Here is a 22,094-nt window from a genome sequence, read left to right on the forward strand (position 1 = left end):
GGCCTCTAGCAGTCGTGGCGGCTTTCCCACCGTATACAATACCTCTTGCTTTTCTCTCTCTCTCTCTCTCTTCTCTCTCTCCCTCTTCCCTGTCTCTCCTGCCCTCCCATTCCCTCCTCCTCTCTCCTATCTATGTCTTAGGCCTGCCAGTGGTCCCCGCGGGCTTTGTTTCACCCCACTGGTGGCACACAGGGCCGAAGAGGCTGCCGATCCCTGGTATAACACCGCCTGGCTGGGTTGGTTGGGTACCCTTCTCCAGGAGGCAGCAGGAATGGACTAGCCTGGCTGTTCACGGCCCCTTCCAGCCCTAAGATTCAAAGACACATGATGTGGAAAGATGTAGATTAGCACTTGCGCCCTTTGCACTTAAGGCTCTCTGTAAGCAGGAGTTAATTGTCTAGTAGGCCTCCTGTGTAAGTACCGATCTTCACCTGCTATCCACCCAGCATTTCGGCAAGCTGTACCATGCAGCTGATACCTGCAGAGGCGCTGTCCCTCGGTCTTGAGGGTCGGAAACCTGAGGTGGTGGGGGGCTTGCTCTGATCCTACCCCATTTCACAGTTCCTTGGAATGTCAGAGCTGAAAGGGACTGGTTGGAGAAAGCATCTGGTGCAACCTCCTCACGTTAGCAGATAAGAAAACTGAGGCCCAGAGTGGGACTTTGTTGCCCAAGGTCACACAGAAAGTCAGGGGCGTACCTAGCCTTGAACCCCATTCTTTTGACTCTGAGTTCAGTGCTCTACCCCTGGTGCCACTGTGGCTGTCCAGTAAAGCAGGGAGCGACTCCAGGGTGACATGGAATGAGGTTCTCCTCTGATGCCCACGGCCTGGGCCAAGCAGAGCAGGCAGGACCCTGGGCCTTGAAAGACCTGGTATTACCAGGTCCTCCCACCCGGGAGGCCGCCGGCCCCAGGCAGAACATCCTGCCAGGCTGGCCAGTCTCCCTCTTGAAGGTTACACATTCCAAATTTACTTCTCCAACCCTAAACTGGTGCTTCCTTAAGACAGTGCTTTTTAAGGGCAGATATCTTCAGAAAAAAAGAATAGAAACACAGCACAAAGCAACCTTTTCCCCTGGATGGAAGGCCAGCCCCTGACCTTCCCATCTTCCTTTCTTTTTCAAGCTGTACATGGTGCGGACCATGCTTGAATCGCTCATCGCAGACAAAAGTGGCTCCAAGAAGACCCTGCGGAGCAGCCTGGATGGACCCATCGTCCTCGCCATAGAGGACTTCCACAAGCAGTCCTTCTTCTTCACCCACCTGCTCAACATCAGTGGTGAGCCACCCTGTCGGGGGCAGGGGGAGGGCTCCTAGGGACTAGAGCGTCTAAGGCTGTCGGGCCAGAAGTTGCAAAGAGACGTGATCATCTACCCAAAGGGGCACATTTTGCCACCAAAGAAAAAAGGCACACTTTCCAGTAGACTCTGGGAAAGGCCAGGCTCAGTCCAGCTATTCTGACTCAGCTAAATCTGGTAGATATTCGTAGCTAATTTGTTATGAAGTTCCCAGTAAAGCGGGATCACAAACAGGTGACACCCTCAGACACACGCAGGGACCAGGTCAGCCTTTTGTTTTTAAGCAGCAGCGCTGAGCTGATTAGTGCCCGTTGCTCCTAGCAAAGGAGGCTCCCGGACTGCACCTGGATCCCAAGTCCCCTGCTCCACCTCTCCTGTTGGTGGGATGCATGTGCACGTGGGACAGGGGTGGGGAGTGGAGGGAGAGCAGCATCCCAGGGTCCTGGGAGGGGCGATGTGTCTGTTGGTATTGAAAAGAGTGATCTTAAACAGCCCAAACTTCTCCATAGGGAGCAGCCTAGGAAGGGTCTTCAAGACCTCTGTAAGGGACCCATAATTATCACAAGCAAGGGTCATGGCTGCAGTCCAGTTAAAAGCGGGCATTCGTGGATCTGTCTTGACACTTACAGCAAGCACACTTTGACACTTAGCTAGCATGTTTTCAGGATGGCTTTGTAAGGACACGATGGAAATTGTAGGGGCATCTAAAGCTCTAAAACATCACTGCCCCCCGACACACACACACACACACACACACACACACACACACACACACACACACTGCTGGGTGAACAAACATTGTCTTCTTCTTTTTTTTTTTTTTGGCCACACTGCACAGCTTGCGGGATCTTAGTTCTCTGACCAGGGATTGAACCCACGCCCTTGGCAATGAAAGCATGGGATCCTAACCACTGGACCACCAGGGAATTCCCCAAACACTGTCTTCTAAATAGACGTTAGGCTGGCCTTCAGGTACAGGAGAGCAGGGTCTACTGATCGAGTCATTTTCGTCAGTACCTGCTCTGTACCTAGCACAATGAAAGAAGAATAAAAGTTTAAAAAAACCCAGTAAGAGCTAAGATCTTCAGGTGCTTCTGATGTGTAACCCAAGGCTCTCTCCCTTATGCTTCCAGAAGCCCTGCAGCAGTGTTGCGACCTCTCCCAGCTCTGGTTCCGAGAATTCTTCCTGGAGTTAACCATGGGCCGGCGAATCCAGTTCCCTATTGAGATGTCCATGCCCTGGATTCTAACAGACCATATCCTGGAAACCAAAGAACCTTCCATGATGGAGTAAGAGGCAGGGTTGGGCCAGCAAGGAGGTTCCCGAGGTGCAGGTAGAAGGCAGTTCGCCAGCCAGCGAGCCCTGTTCTTTCCAGGACTTTTCAGATGAGGCAGTGTGCCCCACCCAGGATCAAATCACCACCAGATGTGACTCAGCCTTGCAGAAAGGTTCAGAAATCTACCAGCCCAGCTGCCCTTCCCAGGCTCATAACAGCCACGCTGGGAAAATTATCATCTCCGGGGATAGGGAAGCTAATGGCCTTAACGGCCACCAGATTTCTTTTAGTCCCAGACTGATTTTTTTCAGGCCTTGCATTTATTAACATCATGGACTTTGCTTTCTGTGGGCAGACAGTAAAGGAAGTCATTCCTAAGTGGAGGCTGGAAACATCCTAGACCCTGAAAGGGTCTCTTTTTCCTAACTCTGAATTTGTTCACCCAGCTGTTCATATTTCCTAAGCAAGTTTAAATCTGCCTGCCTTAAGAGAGATCATTAGTGAGCTACTGGGCCGTTGTTTTTCCCTCTTCAGATACGTCCTCTACCCTTTGGATCTGTACAACGACAGCGCCTACTATGCTCTGACTAAGTTTAAAAAGCAGTTCCTGTACGATGAGATCGAAGCTGAGGCAAGTGATTGTTTCTCCGTTTGTTCTTCTAATCGTGTTCCAAGAGTCTGGACTCTTCAGGTCTCTAGCTGGGCACAAAGTGGGGTGTCTTAGTCCATTTGGGCTGCTGTAATGAGATACCACAGACTGCGGGGCCTATAAACAACAGGAATGTATTTCTCACAGTTCTGGAGGCTAGAAGTCTGAGGTCAGGGTGCCAACCTGGTCAGGGGAGGGCCCTCTTCTGGGTCCCAGACTTCTTGCCATGTCCTTATATGGTGGACGGGGCCAGGGAGCTCTTTGGGTCTCTTTTATAAGAGCACTGATCCCATTCACGAAGGCTCCATCCTCGTGACCTCATCACCTCCCAAAGGCCCCACCTCCTAATTCCATCACCTTTGGGGGTTAGGATTTCAACACATGAATTTTGGGGGGCCACAAACATTCAGACCATAGCATGGGAGATCAGTGACTTGCTTTGGACACTGACCTTTATAAACATCAGTATCATCAAAAGGGACCTAGAACAGATGTTAGTCTTTCTTTTTCAGATGTTCAGGGATGGCAAACTTTAGAACTGCATGGGTAAAATTAATTTCTAATGGGTCTTTTACAGTTGGATTAATTGGCTAATAATAATAACAGTAATGCTACCTATCAATTATTACATGTTTACCACTTGCCAGGTATAGTACTAAGCACTTTATGGACATTTTAAATAGTCTTTACAGTAATTTAAGAAGTGTATTCTACTGTCTATTTTACAGATAATAAATCTTAGAGTGTTCAAGTATCATTACCTCCACATCACACAGCTTATAGAGTCTCATTCTAGTACTGGTAGGATGGAAATAGCCATCCTGTCACCTATGAAGCTGTTGAATGGTCGCTCAAGGGCTTTATTTCTGAAATCGTCAGGAAAGGCTGGGATATGCTGCAGTTACAGACAATCACACGTTCTTAGTAGCTTGGGGCCAAAAGTTGATTTCTCCATTGCATGTTGGCTGGAGGCTCTGTTGTATGTAGTCTTTAATCTGGGACCCATCTGTGATATTCACTAGTTGCCATGGCAGGGGGATGTGTCAGGGTGAATCATACTCTGATACTTAAAGCTTCCACCTGGAAGTGACACATGTCATTGGTCAAAGCAAGTCTCATGGCAGTGCCTCCTTTCAAAGAGGAGCGAGGAAGTACAGTCCTACCACGGGCCAGCAAGGACCAGAAATGGGATCAGCAGGGCTAAGGACTATGAAATATCTCAATTGTGTCATCTGGAAATTGGAATGAGAGTCTCTGCTCCACCTAAGTACATGGGATTATATAAATGTAGAATGAGGCCAATTGTCACACAAATACAAGGCATTCTTATTTATAAAGGAAAGATGTAAGTGTCTTAGGACAAGCATTACCACCAAATTAGTTTGAAAGTTTATGTATTTCAAAGAAAATCTAGTACAGATGCTGCTTTCTTTCTAAATCTTCCAGTTGCTATGGGAGTTGAAAACCTTGATGGACCCCAATGCAAATCTATCCTGTTTGTCTCCTGAGCAGTACACAAACTTGGAAAGAAAGATTCCAGTAGACAAGTTAATTGGTTGCATCGCAGCTTGGACAGGTCCATTTTCCAATAAGATTTTAGATAGTCATGTTCTCCAACAGGTTGAAAACAAAAAATCTAGAGTGCCATATGTCCAAGTGACATTTTAAAAATAAATGTAGGGGCTTCCCTGGTGGCACAGTGGTTGAGAGTCCGCCTGCCGATGCAGGGGACACAGGTTCGTGCCCCGGTCTGGGAAGATCCCACATGCCGCGGAACGGCTGGGCCCGTGAGCCATGGCCTCTGAGCCTGCGCGTCCGCAGCCTGTGCTCCGCAACGGGAGAGGCCACAACAGTGAGAGGCCCGCGTACCACCAAAAAAAAAAAAAAAAAAAGTAAAGAAAGCACACACATAAGCCCTGGATAACACTGGAGGCCATGGAGCAGAAGTATAGATTGAGACTCCGAGCTCATGGCCTGCCCCCCTTTCTCTTTCCATCTTCAGACTCTGTTCTGAACCAGGAAGGGCCTATGTGTGGATACCCAAGCTTTATCTTCCTCCTGTGCCCCAAAACGATGGCCCCTTGGCCAACCCCAGGCCCTAGGGGTACACACACCTGCAGTGCAGTGCACCCTCAGGGAGGAACCCAGGGAAAAGAGCACACAGGGCCTGGAAGGGACTTGGGCTATTTGGGCAAGAATATTCAAAGCTGGTTATAGAAGGGGGGCATGAGTTGGGCACCCCACCCTGGATCCTGAAGGAGGCCCCCTTAGGGATCCTTGAAGCTCAGACTCCAGGGCAGAGGCCTTGGTTACGTGTGTGTGAGGACAACACTGTGTTTTTATGTTCAGAATAACATTTAGTGTGTTAAATAAAAGATATGAAAGCTCTTTGAATAAAGAGTTAACCTTATGGAACTGGGAGTTTGGTGCAAAAAGGATTGAAGATTAATCACCTAAATACAGTCTATTTCCTTTGAAGTTATACTGTTACCCTGCTACTATCAGAGCCCATCTCTTTATCACCCCACGTTTGCCCGTTCCCTGCTCTTGCCGTCATTGGAGGATTTGCTTTCGATCCTCTATGTCTGCTGTGAACTTTCCTCTCACCTCAGCATCACATTCCTACACTGACATGTTGAAACACTGAAAAGGCAAGACGGTCTCTTATTCATTAAAAACCAAAGATTTTTAAGCAAACTGGTTTTAAAAAGGTTTTTAAATTTTTAATGACCATCAACTTCTTCATTTGCAAAGCAAGGTAAAGTAAAATAAAAGGAAAAGACAAGAAATTCTATTGGGAGAGATGAGGGGACTGATATATGTAATTACAGGATGTGAAGCCCTATCTGTGGCGTTCCCCCTGGGCAGGCACCTTGTAACAGCCAGGAGGGGACCAGTGGGGACAGTGGTTCCTCAACAGCTTTTTGAATTTTGCTTTCTTTGTGCCTGGTTGAGGACCTTGAGAGCAAGAGACCAGACTTCCCAAACTTAGTTGGCCACAGAATCTTCTTTTTTTTTCCTGCAAAGCATCTTGCTTCACCTCACACTTCAGGCAGTCCTGCACCACTGCCCCCTTCAGTTGCTGAAATTTCTCTAATAAAGCCGGACAGACACCATTGACATTTCCTGCTTCTTCTTCACCAGGTGAACCTGTGTTTTGATCAGTTTGTCTACAAGCTGGCGGACCAGATCTTTGCTTACTACAAAGCAATGGCTGGCAGGTATGAGAGCCCCAGGGCTATGTGCAGCAAAGCTTCCTAAGCTTGCCACCTGGAAGGCAAGGTTCTCTGTTGCAAAACCTCCCTTCTCCTTTAGGACCTAAGGAAATCTGAGTGATTCCGTGGGCCTGGATTTGGTGCTAGAATGTAGGAGAAAGGAAAATAGGCAGATGTGGTGCTAGACCTCATGGAGCTTACAGTCTAGTGAGGAAAACAGACATTAATAAAAACTACCGAATGCACAGTGTCAAGGAAGGTTCCTACGAAGGACAAGCTAATGGGAATATATGACAGTTAAACCTGAACTAGTCTTTGGGATGGGTAACTGGAAGGGCTGTCCCAAGAAAGTAACGTTTGAGTTCACATCTGAAGTTGATAGGACTTGATTAAGTAAAACTGGGTGAAGAGTAGGGCTAGAAATTGCAGGCAAAACAAACTACTTGTGCAGAGTCCCTGTGGCTGAAGCATAAGATGAAGAGCATGCCTACTCCTACTTCGTAGGGCTGTTGAGAGGATTAATGTGAATTAGGACACGTAAATGTCTCATTCACGGACCACGGCGTGGGCAGGCTGCATGGTAAAGCTGGGCAGGTAGGCAGGGCCCAGGTCTTGCGGCCTTGTAGGCATGTGTCCTAGGAGTGGAACCACGGGATAGTTTCCACAGTATGACAGTGACCCAGTTTGATTTTTATTTTTAGAAGTTTGATCTTTTAAAAACATTAAACTGTAGAGAACGGGTTGGAGGTGAGCAAGAATGGGAGTATGAAGGCCAGACAGAAGGCCAAGGAAGAGGAGAGGTCTGGGCATGCCAAGTTTTACAGGCTTATTGGTATTGTCAGTATGGGTTGATTTAGACCACTGAGAATTCCTGGGTTCGAGGAACCCATAATAGTACTGGTCAAAAAAACCCTGCCTACATAGATAGATAGATAGATAGATAGATAGACAGAGATATTTCCCTTTTTATTGGAAATCCAAATGTACCAACCAGTAGTTTCAAGGATTGTTACTTTTTTTCCCTACAATAAAAATTTGCTTTGTTTTGCTTTCAACAACTTGAGTTGTTCTGATGGAGTTCAGACAGGAGGTGGTATACAGATGCACAAGTGTCTGTTAACACAGAATGTGCATTAAATGAAGTGAATGGGGCTTAAGGATGTAAACTATAGAAAGCATATGCATAGGGTTTCAGGGATAGCGCAGAGAACACAGCCTTTCACAAAGGAGTCACTTCACAAGTGTCTGGATTGAATTGCATGGGGTTCTAACAGTGAGCTGGGCTTCCAGCTTCTCTAAGATAATTTTCAAATATGCTGGTCCATTGTCTGTGGAAACAAACTCAGACTTGTCAAACCCTGGGTCCTCTATATATTTAATTTACAAAATATCCTTATCTGAAATAAGAATCTTAATCTATCCCTCCTTATAAGATCAGTGGTTTGTCAAAGATACGGGAAGTTGGGGGAGATTGGGAGAAGTTGGGAGAGTCAGAGAGCACAGGAGGGACAGAGTGATCTAGATTATTGCTGTCCATCAGAAATATAATGCAATCACAAATGTTGGGTTACAGATGTAATTGTAAATGTTTTAGTAGCCATATTTTAAAAATTAATTTAATACTATATTTTATATAATCCATTATATCTAAAATATTATAATTTCAACATGTAACCAATAAAAAGTTATTAAGGAAATAGTTTTCAATGTTTTTTTCCTAAGTCTTCAACATCTAGTGTGTATTTTATACTAATAGCACATCTCAGCTTGGACCCGCCACGTTTCAGGTGCTTAGTAGGCTCACCTGGTGGGTGGCTGATGTATTGGACAGTGTAGATTTAGATGATGTCGCTTTCCTGCTTAAAAACTTTCCGTGGCTTCAGTTACATCTAGAAAACATCTGACCTCCTTACTGTGGCTTATATCGTCCCACATGGTCTGGCCCCTAGACTAACTTTATAAATTCATTTTTGCACCATACTCTCCAGCACACCTGCCCCTTATCTACACTGACCATTTTTCCTTTTTCTCAACGTACCAAGCTAATCATGCCTGAAAGATTCTTCCCCCAGATCTTTCCATTTTTAGCATTTAGGTCTCTGCCCAACAGAACCTCTTTAGAGAGGCTTTCCCTGACCTCCTAACACCAAATGATCCTGTTTTATTATTTTCAGAGCACTTATTACTCTGCAATCCATGGCTCAGTGTAAAAGATCATGATAGAATATCTAATTCATAGGATTGTTGTGAGATTCAAAATGACTCTCTGCATGTACGTGTATGCCTGGTGAATAGTAAATACCATGCAGGTATTTACTATTATCTGAAATTATTTTATTCCTCTGCCTATTTATTTAGTATCAGTCTCTTTACTAGAACGTAAGCTCCATAAGGACAAGAACTTTGTATCCTCGGTACCTAGAATGTTTCCTGGGATATACTAAGCAGGGACTCAATTGCTTTTATGGTGAATGAATAAAAGCAAGAAAGCGTCTCAACTTCTGTGTTGCCTGTCTTTAACGCAGAAATTCTATTTCACATATTGAGCTTTTTGGGCTGAAAAAAATTAGAAGAACTTTGCTCTAGATCAGAAAAAAAATATTTAAAAAATATGAGATAGCACTTCATGAGTAGATTCTGTCGTTTGAAATACACGTGGCTGGGTGATTGATCACCATTCACCGTCATGTTTACTGGCCTTATTTCACTTTTATCCCTTCCAGTGTCCTGTTGGATAAACGTTTTAGGGCTGAATGTAAGAATTATGGAGTCATCATTCCATACCCACCATCCAACCGCTACGAAACGCTGCTGAAGCAGAGACACGTCCAGGTATGGTGACAGAGGTGGAATGGGCAGGAGAGAGGAACTGTGACGTTAGCCTAGAGATTGGAAGTCTGGACTGCTTACCATCTTCCCTGGGTATTGCCCCACGTGGGCTGCTGACCATGGATATAACACCTCCTCAGAATCTTATAGTCAAGAGGCATTGGGCTTCCTTTGGTTCAAGTTCTAGGCTTCTCAGCCCAGCTGCCATTCACCTCTGATGAGTAGCGGCCACCTTTGTCCTCCCATCATAAGCTGCAGCCCACCTCCTTCAGTCGGGACTAATGTTCAGAAATGGGTAAATCTACCCCTGAACAGGGCCCATTATGGTTTGTTTTTATGGAGTTAGTCTCTGTTAACATTTGACCCCAGATGTAGAGGAAATTCTGCCAGGAACTAGAAACATATCCCTGCTTAAAGATGTTCACGTGAGCCTGGCAGACAAAAATAAGAGATGCTCCAGCAGACCTTGCATCCTACTCCTAAGCCCTGCTGTCAGCCACACAGTGTTGAAATGGCCTTCATGCTGTGACCTCTGTGTGCTTATCCTGTGGTTCACGTGTTTGTGGAGAAGACTTGGGTGAAGGGAAGCAGGGCTGAGACTGAGAAGATGCCCTGGATAAAGAGGAGAGGATTTACCCTGGAAGCCCTGGATATTCCCATTGCTCTGAGAAATCTAAGAGAAATGGAGAATCGTAAGAGGAAAAAAACATTTTCACCTCTGCCAACAGTAAGGGCTCAAAGAGAGTTTTTCCTTCAGCCTCTCAGAAGATTACAGCTATCAGTTACCAGTGCAGCTAGAATTAGTCACAGGACGTGAATCTTGAGGGCTCTGTGTGTGCTATAAGGAGCCTTAGTCAGTTGGTGGAAAATCTCTCCCAAAAGGGAAGCAGAAAAAAATAAAATAGTTGAGAATAATCCTTGGGCACCTAGCAAAGTGCAGTGCATACAACAGGTACTCAATAAATGTTCATTGCTATCTATGTAGCATCTGCAGTAATGCCCACGTGTACCCCAGTGGAAATTATCCTAAGCTATATTTTCCAGCCTGTAGTCAGCCTTTCTCCTCATGCTTTTAAATTCATCCCCATAAAGGTACATGGTAGGCCCTTGCTGGGGGGACTGCTACTCCCTGGTGACTCTGAACTGGGGCACAGGACGGATACAGGAAGAACTTCAAGGGTAGATTCAGGATGTCAGCAATGCATGGGGTACCAGAGTGTGTCCTGAGCCTCTTCCTACAGTCTGAATGCATCGTATTTTTCCTCAACTTTTTTTTTTTAATATATCTTTATTGGAGTATAATTGCTTCACAATACCGTGTTAGTTCCTGTTGCACAACAAGGCGAATCAGCCATATGCATACACATGTCCCCATATCCCCTCCCTCCCACCCTCCCTATCCCACCCCTCTAGGTCATTGCAAAGCACCGAGCCAATCTCCGTGTGCTATGCTGCTGCTTCCCACCAGCCAACTGTATTACATTCAGTAGTGTATATATGTCCATGCTACTCTCACTTCACCCCAGCTTCACCCTCCCACCCCATGTCCTCAAGTCAATTTTCTGTGTCTACCTCTTTATTCCTGCCCCTGCAAGTAGGTTCATCAGTACCTTTTTTTTTTTTTTTTTTTAGATTCCATATAAATGTGTTAGCATACAGTATTTGTTTTTCTCTTTCTGACTTACTTCACTCTGTATGACAGACTCTAGGTCCATCCACCTCACTACAAATAACTCAGTTTCATTTCTTTTTATGGCTGAGTAATATTATATTGTATATATGTGCCACATCTTCTTTATCCATTCATCTGTCAATAGACATTTAGGTTGGTTCCATGTCCTGGCTATTGTAAATAGTGCTGCCATGAACATCGTGGTACATGTCTCTATTTAAATTATGGTTTTCCCGGGTATATGCCCAGTAGTGGGATTGCTGGGTCATATGGCAGTTCTATTTTTAGTTTTTTAAGGAACCACCATACTGTTTTCCATAGTGGTTGTATCAATATACATTCCCACCAACTGTGCAGGAGGGTTCCCTTTTCACCACACTCTTGCCAGCATTTATTGGTTCTGGATTTTTTAATAATGACCATTCTGACCTGCGTGAAGTGATACCTAATTGTAGTTTTGACTTGCATTTCTCTAATGATTAGTGATGTTGAGCATCCTTTCATGTGTTTGTTGGCAATCTGTATACCTTCTTTGGAGAAATGTCTATTTAGGTCTTCTGCCCATTTTTGGATTGGGTTGTTTGTTTTTTTGATATTGAGCTGCATGAGCTGCCTGTATATTTTAGAGATTAATCCTTTCTCAGTTGCTTCGTTTGCAAATACTTTCTCCCATTCTGAGGGTTGTCTTTTTGTCTTGTTTATGGTTTCCTTTGCTGTGCAAAAGCTTTTTAAGTTTCATTAGGTCCCATTTGTTTATTTTTGTTTTTATTTCCATTTCTCTAGGAGGTGGGTCAAAAAGGATCTTGCTGTGATGTATGTCATCTAGTGTTCTGCCTATGTTTTCCTCAGAGAGTTTTATAGTGTCTGGCCTTACACCAAGGCCTTTAATCTGTTTTGAGTTTATTTTTGTGTATGGTGTTAAGGTGTGTTCTAATTTCATTCTTTTACAGGTAGCTGTCCAGTTTTCCGAGCACCACTTATTGAAGAGGCTGTCTTTTCTCCATTGTATATTCTCGCCTTCTGTATCAAAGATAACGTGACCATATGTGTGTGGGTTTATCTCTGGGCTTTCTATCCTGTTCTATTGATCTATACTTCTGTTTTTGTGCCAGTACCATACTGTCTTGATTACTGTAGCTTGGTAGTATAGTCTGAAGTCAGGGAGCCTGATTCCTCCAGCTCTGTTTTTCTTTCTCAAGATTGCTTTGGCTATTCAGGGTCTTTTGTGTTTCCATACAAACTGTGAAATTTTTTGTTCTAGTTCTGTGAAAAATGCCAGTGGTAGTTTGATAGGGATTGCATTGAATCTGTAGATTGCTTTGGGTATACAGTGATTTTCACAATGTTGATTCTTCCAATTGAAGAACATGGTTTATCTTTCCATCTGTTTGTAGCATCTTTAATTTCTTTTATCAGTGTCTTATAGTTTTCTGCATACAGGTTTTTTGTCCCCTTAGGTATGTTTATTCCTAGGTATTTTGTTCTTTTGGTTGCAGTGGTAAATGGGAGTGTTTCCTTATTTTTCTTTCTGATTTTTCATCATCAGTGTATAGGAATGCAAGAGATTTCTGTTCATTAATTTTGTATCCTTCTGCTTTACCAAATTCATTGATTAGCTCTAGTAGTTTTCTGGTAGCACCTTTGGGATTCTCTAAGTATGGTATCATGTCATCTGCAAACAGTGACAGTTTTACTTCTTCTTTTCTGATTTGGATTCCTTTCATTTCTTTTTCTTCTCTGATTGCTAAAACTTCCAAAACTATGTTGAATAGTAGTGTTGAAAGTGGGCAACCTTGTCTTATTCCTGATCTTAGTGGAAATGGTTTCAGTTTTTCACCATTGAGAACGATGTTGGCTGTGGGTTTGTCATATATGGCCTTTATTGTGTTGAGGTAAGTTCCCTCTATGGCTACTTTCTGGAGGGTTTTTATCATAAATGGGTGTTGAATTTTGTTGAAAGCTTTTTCTGCATCTATTGAGATGATCATATGGTTTTTATCCTTCAGTTTGTTAATATGGTGTATCACATTGATTGATTTGCGTATATTGAAGAATCCTTGCATTCCTGGGATAAACCCCACTTGATCATGGTGTATGATCCTTTTAATGTGCTTTGGATTTTGTTTGCTAGTATTTTGTCGAGGATCTTTGCATCTATGTTCATCAGTGATATTGGTCTGTAGTTTTTTTGTGACATCTTTGTCTGGTTTTGGTATCAGGGTGATGGTGGTCTCGTAGAATGAGTTTGGGAGTGTTCCTCCCTCTGCTATATTTTGGAAGAGTTTGAGAAGGATAGGTGTTAGCTCTTCTCTAAATGTTTGATAGAATTTGCCTGTGAATCCATCTGGTCCTGGGCTTTTGTTTTTGGAAGATTTTTAATCACAGTTTCAACTTCAGTGCTTGTGATTGGTCTGTTTATATTTTCTGTTTCTTCCTGATTCATTCTCAGGAGGTTGTGCTTTTCTAAGAATTTGTCCATTTCTTCCAGGTTGTCCATTTTATTGGCATAGTTGCTTGTGGTAATCCCTCAGGATCCTTTGTATTTCTGCAGTGTCAGTTGTTACTTCTCCTTTTTCATTTCTGATTCTATTGATCTGAATCTTCTCCCTTTTTTTCTTGATGAGTCTGGCTATTGGTTTATCAATTTTGTTTATCTTCTCAAAGAACCAGCTTTTAGTTTTATTGATCTTTGCTATTGTTTCCTTCATTTCTTTTTCGTTTATTTCTGATCTGATCTTTATGATCTCTTTCCTTCTGCTAACTGGGGGTTTTTTGTTCTTCTTTCTCTAATTGCTTTAGTTGTAAGGTTAGGTTGTTTATTTGAGATGTTTCCTGTTTCTTAAGGTAGGATTGTATTGCTATAAACTTCCCTCTTAGAACTGATTTTGCTGCATCCCATAGGTTTTGGGTCGTCGTGTTTAGATTGTCGTTTCTTTCTATGTATTTTTTGATTTCCTCTTTGATTTCTTCAGTGATCTCTTGGTTATTTAGTAGTGTATTGTTTAGCCTCCATGTGTTTGTATTTTTCCACAGATTTTTTCCTGTAATTGATATTTAGTCTCATAGCATTGTGGTCGGAAGAGATACTTGATACGATTTCAATTTTCTTAAATCTACCAAGGCTTGATTTGTGACCCAAGATACAATTTATCCTGGAGAATGTTGCATGAGCACTTGAGAAGAAAGTGTATTCTGTTGTTTTGGATGGAATGTCCTTTAAATATCTATTAAGTCCATCTTGTTTAATGTGTCATTTAAAGCTTGTGTTTCCTTATTTATTTTCATTTTGGATGATCTGCCCATTGGTGAAAGTGGGGTGTTAACGTCCCCTACTATGATTGTGTTACTGTCGATTTCCCCTTTTATGGCTGTTAGCATTTGCCTTATGTATTGAGGTGCTCCTATGTTGGGTGCATAAATATTTACAATTGTTATACCTTCTTCTTGGATTGATCCCTTGATCATTATGTAGTGTCCTTTGTCTCTTGTAATAGTCTTTATTTTAAAGTCTGTTTTGTCAGATATGAGAATTGCTACTCCAGCTTTCTTTTGATTTCCATTTGCATGGAATATCTGTTTCCATCCCCTCACTTTTAGTCTCTGTGTGTCCCTAGGTCTGAAGTGGGTCTCTTGTAGACAGCATATATATGGGTCTTGTTTTTGTATCCATTCAGCCAGTCTATGTCTTTTGGTTGGAGCATTTAATCCATTCACATTTAAGATGATTATCAATGTGTATGCTCCTATTACCATTTTCTTAACTGTTTTGGGTTTTTTATTGTAGGTGTTTTCCTTCTCTTGTGTTTTCTGCCTAGAGAAGTTCCTTTAGCGTTTGTTGTAAAGCTGGTTTGGTGGCCCAGCACCACTTTTTGAAGAGGCTGTCTTTTCTCCATTGTATGTTCTTGCCTCCTTTGTTGTAAATTAGGTGCCCCTATGTGTGTGGGTTTATCTCTGGGCATTTTATCTTGTAGCATTGATCTAATTTTCTGTTTTTGTACCAGTACATACTGTCTTGATTACTATAGCTTTGTGGTACTGTTTGAAGTTGGGAGCCTGATTCCTCCAACTCCGTTTTTCTTTCTCAAGATTTCTTTGGCTATTTGGGGTCTTTTGTGTTTCCATATCAATTGTAAATTTTTTTGTTCTAATTCTGTGAAGAATGCCATTGGTAGTTTGATAGGGATTGCATTGAATCTGTAGATTGCTTTGGGTAGTCTAATCATTTTCACCATATTGATTCTTCCAATCCAAGAACATGGTATATTTCTCCATCTGTTTGTGTCATCTTTGATTTGTTTCATCACTGTTTTATAGTTTTCTGAGTACATGTCTTTCGCCTCCTGAGGCAGGTTTATTCCTAGGTATTTTACTCTTTTTGTTGCAGTGGTAAATGGGAATGTTTCCTGATTTCACTTTCAGATTTTTCATCATTAGTGTATAGGAATGCCAGAGATTTCTGTGCATTCATTTTGTATCCTGCAACCTTACCAAATTCGTTGATTAGCACTAGTAGTTTTCTGGTGGCATCTTCAGGATTTTCTGTGTATAGTATCATGTCATCGGCAAACAGTGACAGTTTTACTTCTTCTTTTCCAATTTGGATTCCTTTTATTTCTTTTTTTTCTCTGACTGCTCAAAACTATATTGAATAAGGGTGGTGAGAGTGGATATCCTTGTCTTGTTCCTGATCTTAGTGGAAATGTTTTCAGTTTTTCACCATTGAGTATGATGCTTGCTGTGGGTTTGTCATATATGGCCTTTATTATGTTGAGGAAAGTTCCCTCTATGCCCATTTTCTGGAGAGTTTTTATCATAAATGGGTGTTGAATTTTGTCAAAAGCTTTTTCTGCATCTATTGAGGTGATCATATGTTTTTTATTCCTTAATTTGTTAATGAGGTGTATCACATTGATTTGCGTATATTGAAGAATCCTTGCATCCCTGGGATAAATCCCAGTTGATCATGGTGTATGAGCCTTTTAATGTGCTGTTGGATTCTGTTTGCTGGTATTTTGTTCAGGATTTTGACATCTGTGTTTATCAAAGAATAACACAGTAAACACACAGATATACTTTGTAGCCAGATTCATGATTATTCATGTTTTAACCACATTTGATTCACTTTCTTTTTCTCATATATGTGTTTTTTCTCTCTCATAAATATAGTAAGTGTGGTTTAAATATACATTTATAGTGTGTATAATTTAAAAAACATATTTATATATAAATATTAGATTGACCAAAATGTTTGTAACATCCTATGGAAAAATACCAAATGAACTTTTTGGCCAACCTACTATAATAAAATATATATTTTAATATACATACTTTTTTCTTAGCCAGTTGAGAGTAAGTTGGAGACATATGACACTTTACCGCTGATACCTCAGCGTGTATCTCCTAAGAACAAGGACATTCTTTCATCATCCAAATAGAATTATCATACTCAGGAAGTTTAATAATACTGTTTTCTTCATAGAGTCCCTATTTGTCCTGGCCATGTTGTTTTTAGTTTTAGTACAATTTCCTATCAATGCATTGCATTTAGTTGTCATGTGCCTGTGCAAACAAACCATAAGTAACCTTTTTCTCTCCCTCTGTCTCTCTGTCTTCTATGCAGCTGTTGGGTAGATCAATTGACTTGAACAGACTCATTACCCAGCGCATCTCTGCCGCCATGTATAAATCCTTGGACCAGGCCATCAGCCGCTTTGAGAGTGAGGACCTGACCTCCATCGTGGTAAGAGATGGGGGCCCTTGTGAGTTCTGCTCTGGGACTCCTCAGACTAGCAGCCTCATTGGGGGTTGTTGTTAGCCTGGTACTGAGCTAGTTACAGAGAAGCAATGGGTCTCTTTCTCATCTGAATGAGACGGAAAAAAAAAAAAAAAGATTTAAAAAGAATAAGAATAATCTTACCTTCGTGGTTGCCTAGAGAATGGGAGTGGAGGGGGCGTCTTGAGATCTCTAGAAATGGCCAGCCCTGGGGCACAGCTGCTTGTCCTTTAGGATCCTGCAGCTCTGTAAAGTAGCTGGGTGGTCCTAACAAACCAGGGAAGGTTACACAGCAGCGTCAGCTTCGTGGGTGTGCAGTAGTATAGAGCCCAGAGGCTCTTCACTGGTTTAATGCTCTGCTGTCACCATCTTGGAATTCTTAATCATTTTCTAGCAAGGGTCCCCACATTTTCATTTTGTGCTGGGACGTGCAAATTATATAGTTGTTCTTGATGCACAAGCATGGGACAGGCCTGCTACCTTCTTTTATTAATCAGCAATTTGAACTACTCTCTGCCAGTTCTTTCCAAGAATTAGAATAACTTGATTGATCAGTCTTTCGGTGAATCAAAGGAAGCTTTTAACGCTTCAAAAGCAGATGAGTAGAAGGAATGAGAGAAGTAGAAAATCACCATTAGAACACCACAGTAGTAATGGTTGCAGGCAGGATCCAGTAACAGATGCTAAAATTAGCGGGCAGAACTTTGCGAAGAGTATTTTATGATTCTTCTTATTATGAGGTTTCTAGAATAGTGAGGTTTATAGAGACAGAAAGTACAGTGGTGTTTGCCAGGAATAGGGAGTTAGTGCTTAATGGGTACAGAGGTTCAGTTGGGGAGATTAAGAAGTGCTGGAGGTGGATGGTAGTGATGGTGGCACAACAATATGAATGTATCTAACCCTAATTTAAAAAGGGTTAAAATGGTAAATTTTATGTTATCTGTATTTCACCAAAGTTTTAAAATTACTCAGATTACTCAAAAATTTTAAAAATACTTAGAGAAGAAAAAGCATTCTTACATAGTCTCGAATTATCTCCTTCAAGATATTTATTAATTGCAAAGGGAAGAATACTAATTTTACAATGGGGAAATCTAGCAGACACCATCTTTTTTTTTCTTTTTTTGCAGAATACTTGTTATTATATTTATGTTTTCTCTTTTTTTTTTAACATCTTTATTGGAGTATAATTGCTTTACAATGTTGTGTTAGTTTCTGCTGTATAACAAAGTGAATCAGCTATAGGTATACATATATCCCCATATCCCCTCCCTCTTGCGTCTCCCTCCCACCCTCCCTATCCCACCCCTCTAGGTGGTCACAAAGCACCGAGCTGATCTCCCTATGCTATGCGGCTGCTTCCCACTAGCTATCTATTTTACATTTGGTAGCGTATATATGTCCATGCCACTCTCTCACTTCGTCCCAGCTTACCCCTCCCCCTCCCCGTGTCCTTAAGTCCACTCTCTACGTCTGTGTCTTTATTCCTGTTCTGCCCCTAGGTTCTTCAGAACTTTTTTTCTTTTTTTTTTTTTAGATTCCATATATGTGTGTTAGCCTACGGTATTTGTTTTTCTCTTTCCGACTTACTTCACTCTCTATGACAGACTCTAGGTCCATCCACCTCACTACAAATAACTCAATTTCATTTCTTTTTATGGCTGAGTAATATTCCATTGTATATATATGCCACCTCTTCTTTATCCATTCATAGCAGACACCATCTTAACCAAGCATGAAAGGTTAATATCACCAGAAATAAGGTATATTCATGTATCCCCTGATATGTATGCATAATGCAAAATGCATAATCTCAATCTAATCATGAGAATATATCAGATAAACCCAAATCACATGGCATTCAAAAATGAACAATGCAGGCTTCCCTGGTGGCGCAGTGGTTGAGAGTCCGCCTGCCGATGCAGGGGACACGGGTTTGTGCCCCGGTCCGGGAAGATCCCACATGCCGCAGAGCGGCTAGGCCCGTGAGCCGTGGCCACTGAGCCTGCGCGTCTGGAGCCTGTGCTCCTCGATGGGAGAGGCCACAACAGTGAGAGGCCCGCGTACCGCATAAAAGAAAAAAAAAAGAATGAACAATGCTTTTCAAAAGCATCCAGATCATAAAAGACAAAGAGATACTGAAATCTGTTAGAGATTGGAAAAGGCTAAGGAGACATGACAACTCAGTGCAATGTGGGATTCTGGATTGAACCGTAAAATGGAAAAAGAAAAATGGTGAAATTTGAATAAGGTCTGTCATTTAGTTCATAGAATTGTACCAATGTTAGTTTCCTACTTTAGGTAACTTATGTAAGAGGTTAACATTGGAGAAACTGGGTCAGGAATATGCAGGAAGTCTGCAGTTTTCACAGCTTTTCTGTAAGTCAGAAATTATTTCAAAATAAAAAGGGTTTTTTTTTTTTTTTTTTTAATGGACAAAGTGGTTTTTTAAAAAGGAACTGGGACTTCCCTGGTGGTGCAGTGGTTAAGAATCCACCTGCCAATGCAGGGGACATGGGTTCAATCCCTGTTCCAGGAAGATCCCACATGCCACGGAGCAACTAAGCCTGTGCGCCGCAACTACTGAAGCCCTCATGCCTAGTAACAAGAGAAGCCACCGCAACAAGAGAAGCCACCGCAATGGGAAGCCTGTGCACCACAGCAAAATGTAGCCCCCCTACTCACCCCAACTAGAAAATGCCCGTGCAGCAACAAAGACCCAATGCAGCCAAAAAAAAAGTTTAAAATAAATTAAATAAAAGAAGAAAGAAAGAAAGAAAAAGGGACTAAGAACTAGGACTCTAGCATCAGAAAGACCTTGGGGTCCCAGTCCTGGCCCCACCACTTAACTAGCTGGGTGATCTTGGGTGAGTTGCTTATCTTACACTGCAAGCCTGTAGTACAATGGAGGAAATATTAGAATCCACCTCATAGACTTGTCGAAAGGGTGAAATGAGATACTGCCAGGAAAGAGCTTTGCATAGTTCCTTGCCCTTAATGAAAATAGCTTATGAAAAAAGAGAGGAACATAGAAATTTTGAGCTACAAATGAGGTGCTCTCAGGGTAGATTCTCAGAAGCATTTCCAAGAGAACTTGACCCAACTGCCCACCAAAGTACTGGGTCACTGACTTTGAGAGACTATGATATAGCACAAGTTCTTCTGGGAGATCTACTTTAAGAAATATTTTTCTTTGCCACATGTTAGCAGTGGTTATCTCCAAGAGGTGGGATTTTTGTTTTTATCTTCTTTGTTTATCGGTATCTTCTAGTTTTCCAGTAATGAATGAGCATATCTTATGGAAAAACTGGTTTTGGGTTGTGTGTGGGTATCTATGGCCTCTTCCCAGCCCTTAAAAGGCACTGAATGTTCTTTTAGCTGTGAACAAAATCAGAACAAACAGTGAAAGCCTGTGTTTGTCAAGTGAGGGCAGCATCCCCCAGGAGAGTGGCCACTTCCCCTGAAGCCCATGAAGAGGAGAGCCCAAGGATGCTCTCTCCTGTAGGGTCAGGAGGCCCCCACTGCCTTGGCTGAGAAGCCTTCTGCCTCTTCTGAGAAACAAAGCAAGGGATATGCTCCCCTCAGCCCTTCCCTCCACCTTAGAAGCTCCATCCTGAGATAGGGGAGGGGGTGGCTTGATGCACAGTTGGGAGGGTTGCAGAGATTTCATCGGTCGGTGGCCCTAATCATACGCAGCTGAGCAAGTAGATTCTCGGAGGGATCTGATGCCAAAGTTGAGAGCTGGCAGCCTGCAGGCTGTGTTTTGTTTAGGCTGTGAAGCATATTTGAAATTTGGAGGCAACACTTAACACTTGGAAGAATTCGAATAAAACTGCAGAAGCTCTGGCAACCTCAGACCAGCCTTCCCAGATAGCAGCAATTGCCTAGAAATGACTAGACTTTCCCATCGGCTGGGCTGGGCTCTCCTGGGTTTGCCGCAGGCCCTGTGGCACGATTCATTCATGGGATGACCTACCAGGCCTTGCTGTGCCTGAGTTTGAGACCCCTATTCTCCTGGCCCGCCTGGACCACAGAGCTGGTGTAACGGCCAAGTGCGGCTGACACTCAAGTTTTCCGGTTCCCGTGGAAAAGCCCTTTCCACTACTTCACAGAAGTTGCCCGTTTGGGTGTTTTGTTTCCCCAGTGCTGCTTCTCTGTGTTGCCCCCCAGTAAACCGGCTTTAGTATAGAGAGCTGACATCCTCTCAGAAGGCACCTGGACCACCCCTGTGGCCTTCTAAACCTCTGTGCCTTGATGCACTGAGCCCTGCATTCCTCAGGCAAGTGCCCTCTTCTGATTGAAAGGCTGGAAGTACACGGCTGATGCAAAACACAGTTTGCATTACATAATAAAAACTCCTGGGGCATGGCGGAAGACGTGGACCTACATTTCCAGCACCCCCATATCAGCGGAGTTGAGCACTCTCTCCTTCAGTCTCTGATGCACATCCGTGAGACCGTTAAAATCACAGAACATTGGAACAGAAATTGTTCAATCCCAGTTTCTCATCTGTAGCTCTCTTCATGGTAACAGGGCACCTCCATGTGCTAAGGGACTCAGTGATCTTTGAAATAAAATCATGCACATTCATTGCCTTTATTTATTTACTTACTTACTTACTTTTACTTACTTACTTACCCACCCTAAGTGAATAGGAACAAAAATACCATCCAGCTAGCTAGGCCCCAAGAGATGGAAGCAGACAGCTGATTCTGTATTTCCACCCTTCATTTACTTCAAGGTGCACAGTGACTGGAAACTTATTCTTCCAGCTACCATTCCAGAATTGCAATCCAGATTTTGGCCTTCTTTCAAGAGATGGCAAGATCTGCCGTCACTAAACCCCATTCTGACGTAGTAACCAATAATCAGATGGCGTGAAGTAGCCGCTCCACCTTTATCTGGCAGCGGCTCTCCAATTTGCCACGGACAGCTCAGCCCGGGGCTCCCTCCTCCCCCTGCTTGTCTCACTTACCTGCAGCCAGTTAAGGTTGCTTTGATACAGTATTTTGCCCCCGATTTACAGCCACAGAATCTGAGTTTCAGAGAGACGAAGCTCCAAGATTGGAAGAGTGGTGTGGGCCTACCACACTCTGGACCCCAACCAGAGTCAGAGGGTTCTTGTGGCTGAGGAGAATAAAATTTAATCTCTGGTGTGAGGCCACCTCCTATGACTGTAGACACCTGGGCTCCAAGGCCCAGCTCTTACAGCTGGCCCTCTGATATCCCACCTCCTGGCCACACTCTGGGGAACTGCCTTTGCCGACGTTCTTTTAGCTTTTATGTTGTAAAGCCATCTGTACTTTTCAAAGGGCTTTCTCAGTCATTGCTTCTTTATTCCAGACAGCTGTGTCACAGGGGCCAAACACACGTGACTTGGTC

General features: G+C 42.9%; 1 protein-coding gene across 2 annotated transcripts in view; it reads left to right on the forward strand.

Annotated features, from left to right (window-relative positions):
* CYFIP2 (cytoplasmic FMR1 interacting protein 2) overlaps positions 1-22,094 on the forward strand; it is a 131,629-nt gene that overhangs the window by 54,578 nt on the left and 54,957 nt on the right. Inside the window, exons 16-22 of one of the 2 annotated variants that reach the window (XM_067732387.1) lie at positions 142-216; positions 1,125-1,278; positions 2,431-2,587; positions 3,109-3,205; positions 6,368-6,444; positions 9,162-9,270; positions 16,560-16,679. In XM_067732387.1, coding sequence (XP_067588488.1) covers positions 142-216; positions 1,125-1,278; positions 2,431-2,587; positions 3,109-3,205; positions 6,368-6,444; positions 9,162-9,270; positions 16,560-16,679 — 789 coding nt within the window. The remainder of the gene's footprint in view (positions 1-141; positions 217-1,124; positions 1,279-2,430; positions 2,588-3,108; positions 3,206-6,367; positions 6,445-9,161; positions 9,271-16,559; positions 16,680-22,094) is intronic. The other variant, XM_067732388.1, reaches the window with a different exon arrangement.

Source organism: Pseudorca crassidens, chromosome 3, assembly GCF_039906515.1.
Source record: "Pseudorca crassidens isolate mPseCra1 chromosome 3, mPseCra1.hap1, whole genome shotgun sequence".
NCBI classification, from domain to species: Eukaryota; Metazoa; Chordata; class Mammalia; order Artiodactyla; family Delphinidae; genus Pseudorca; species Pseudorca crassidens.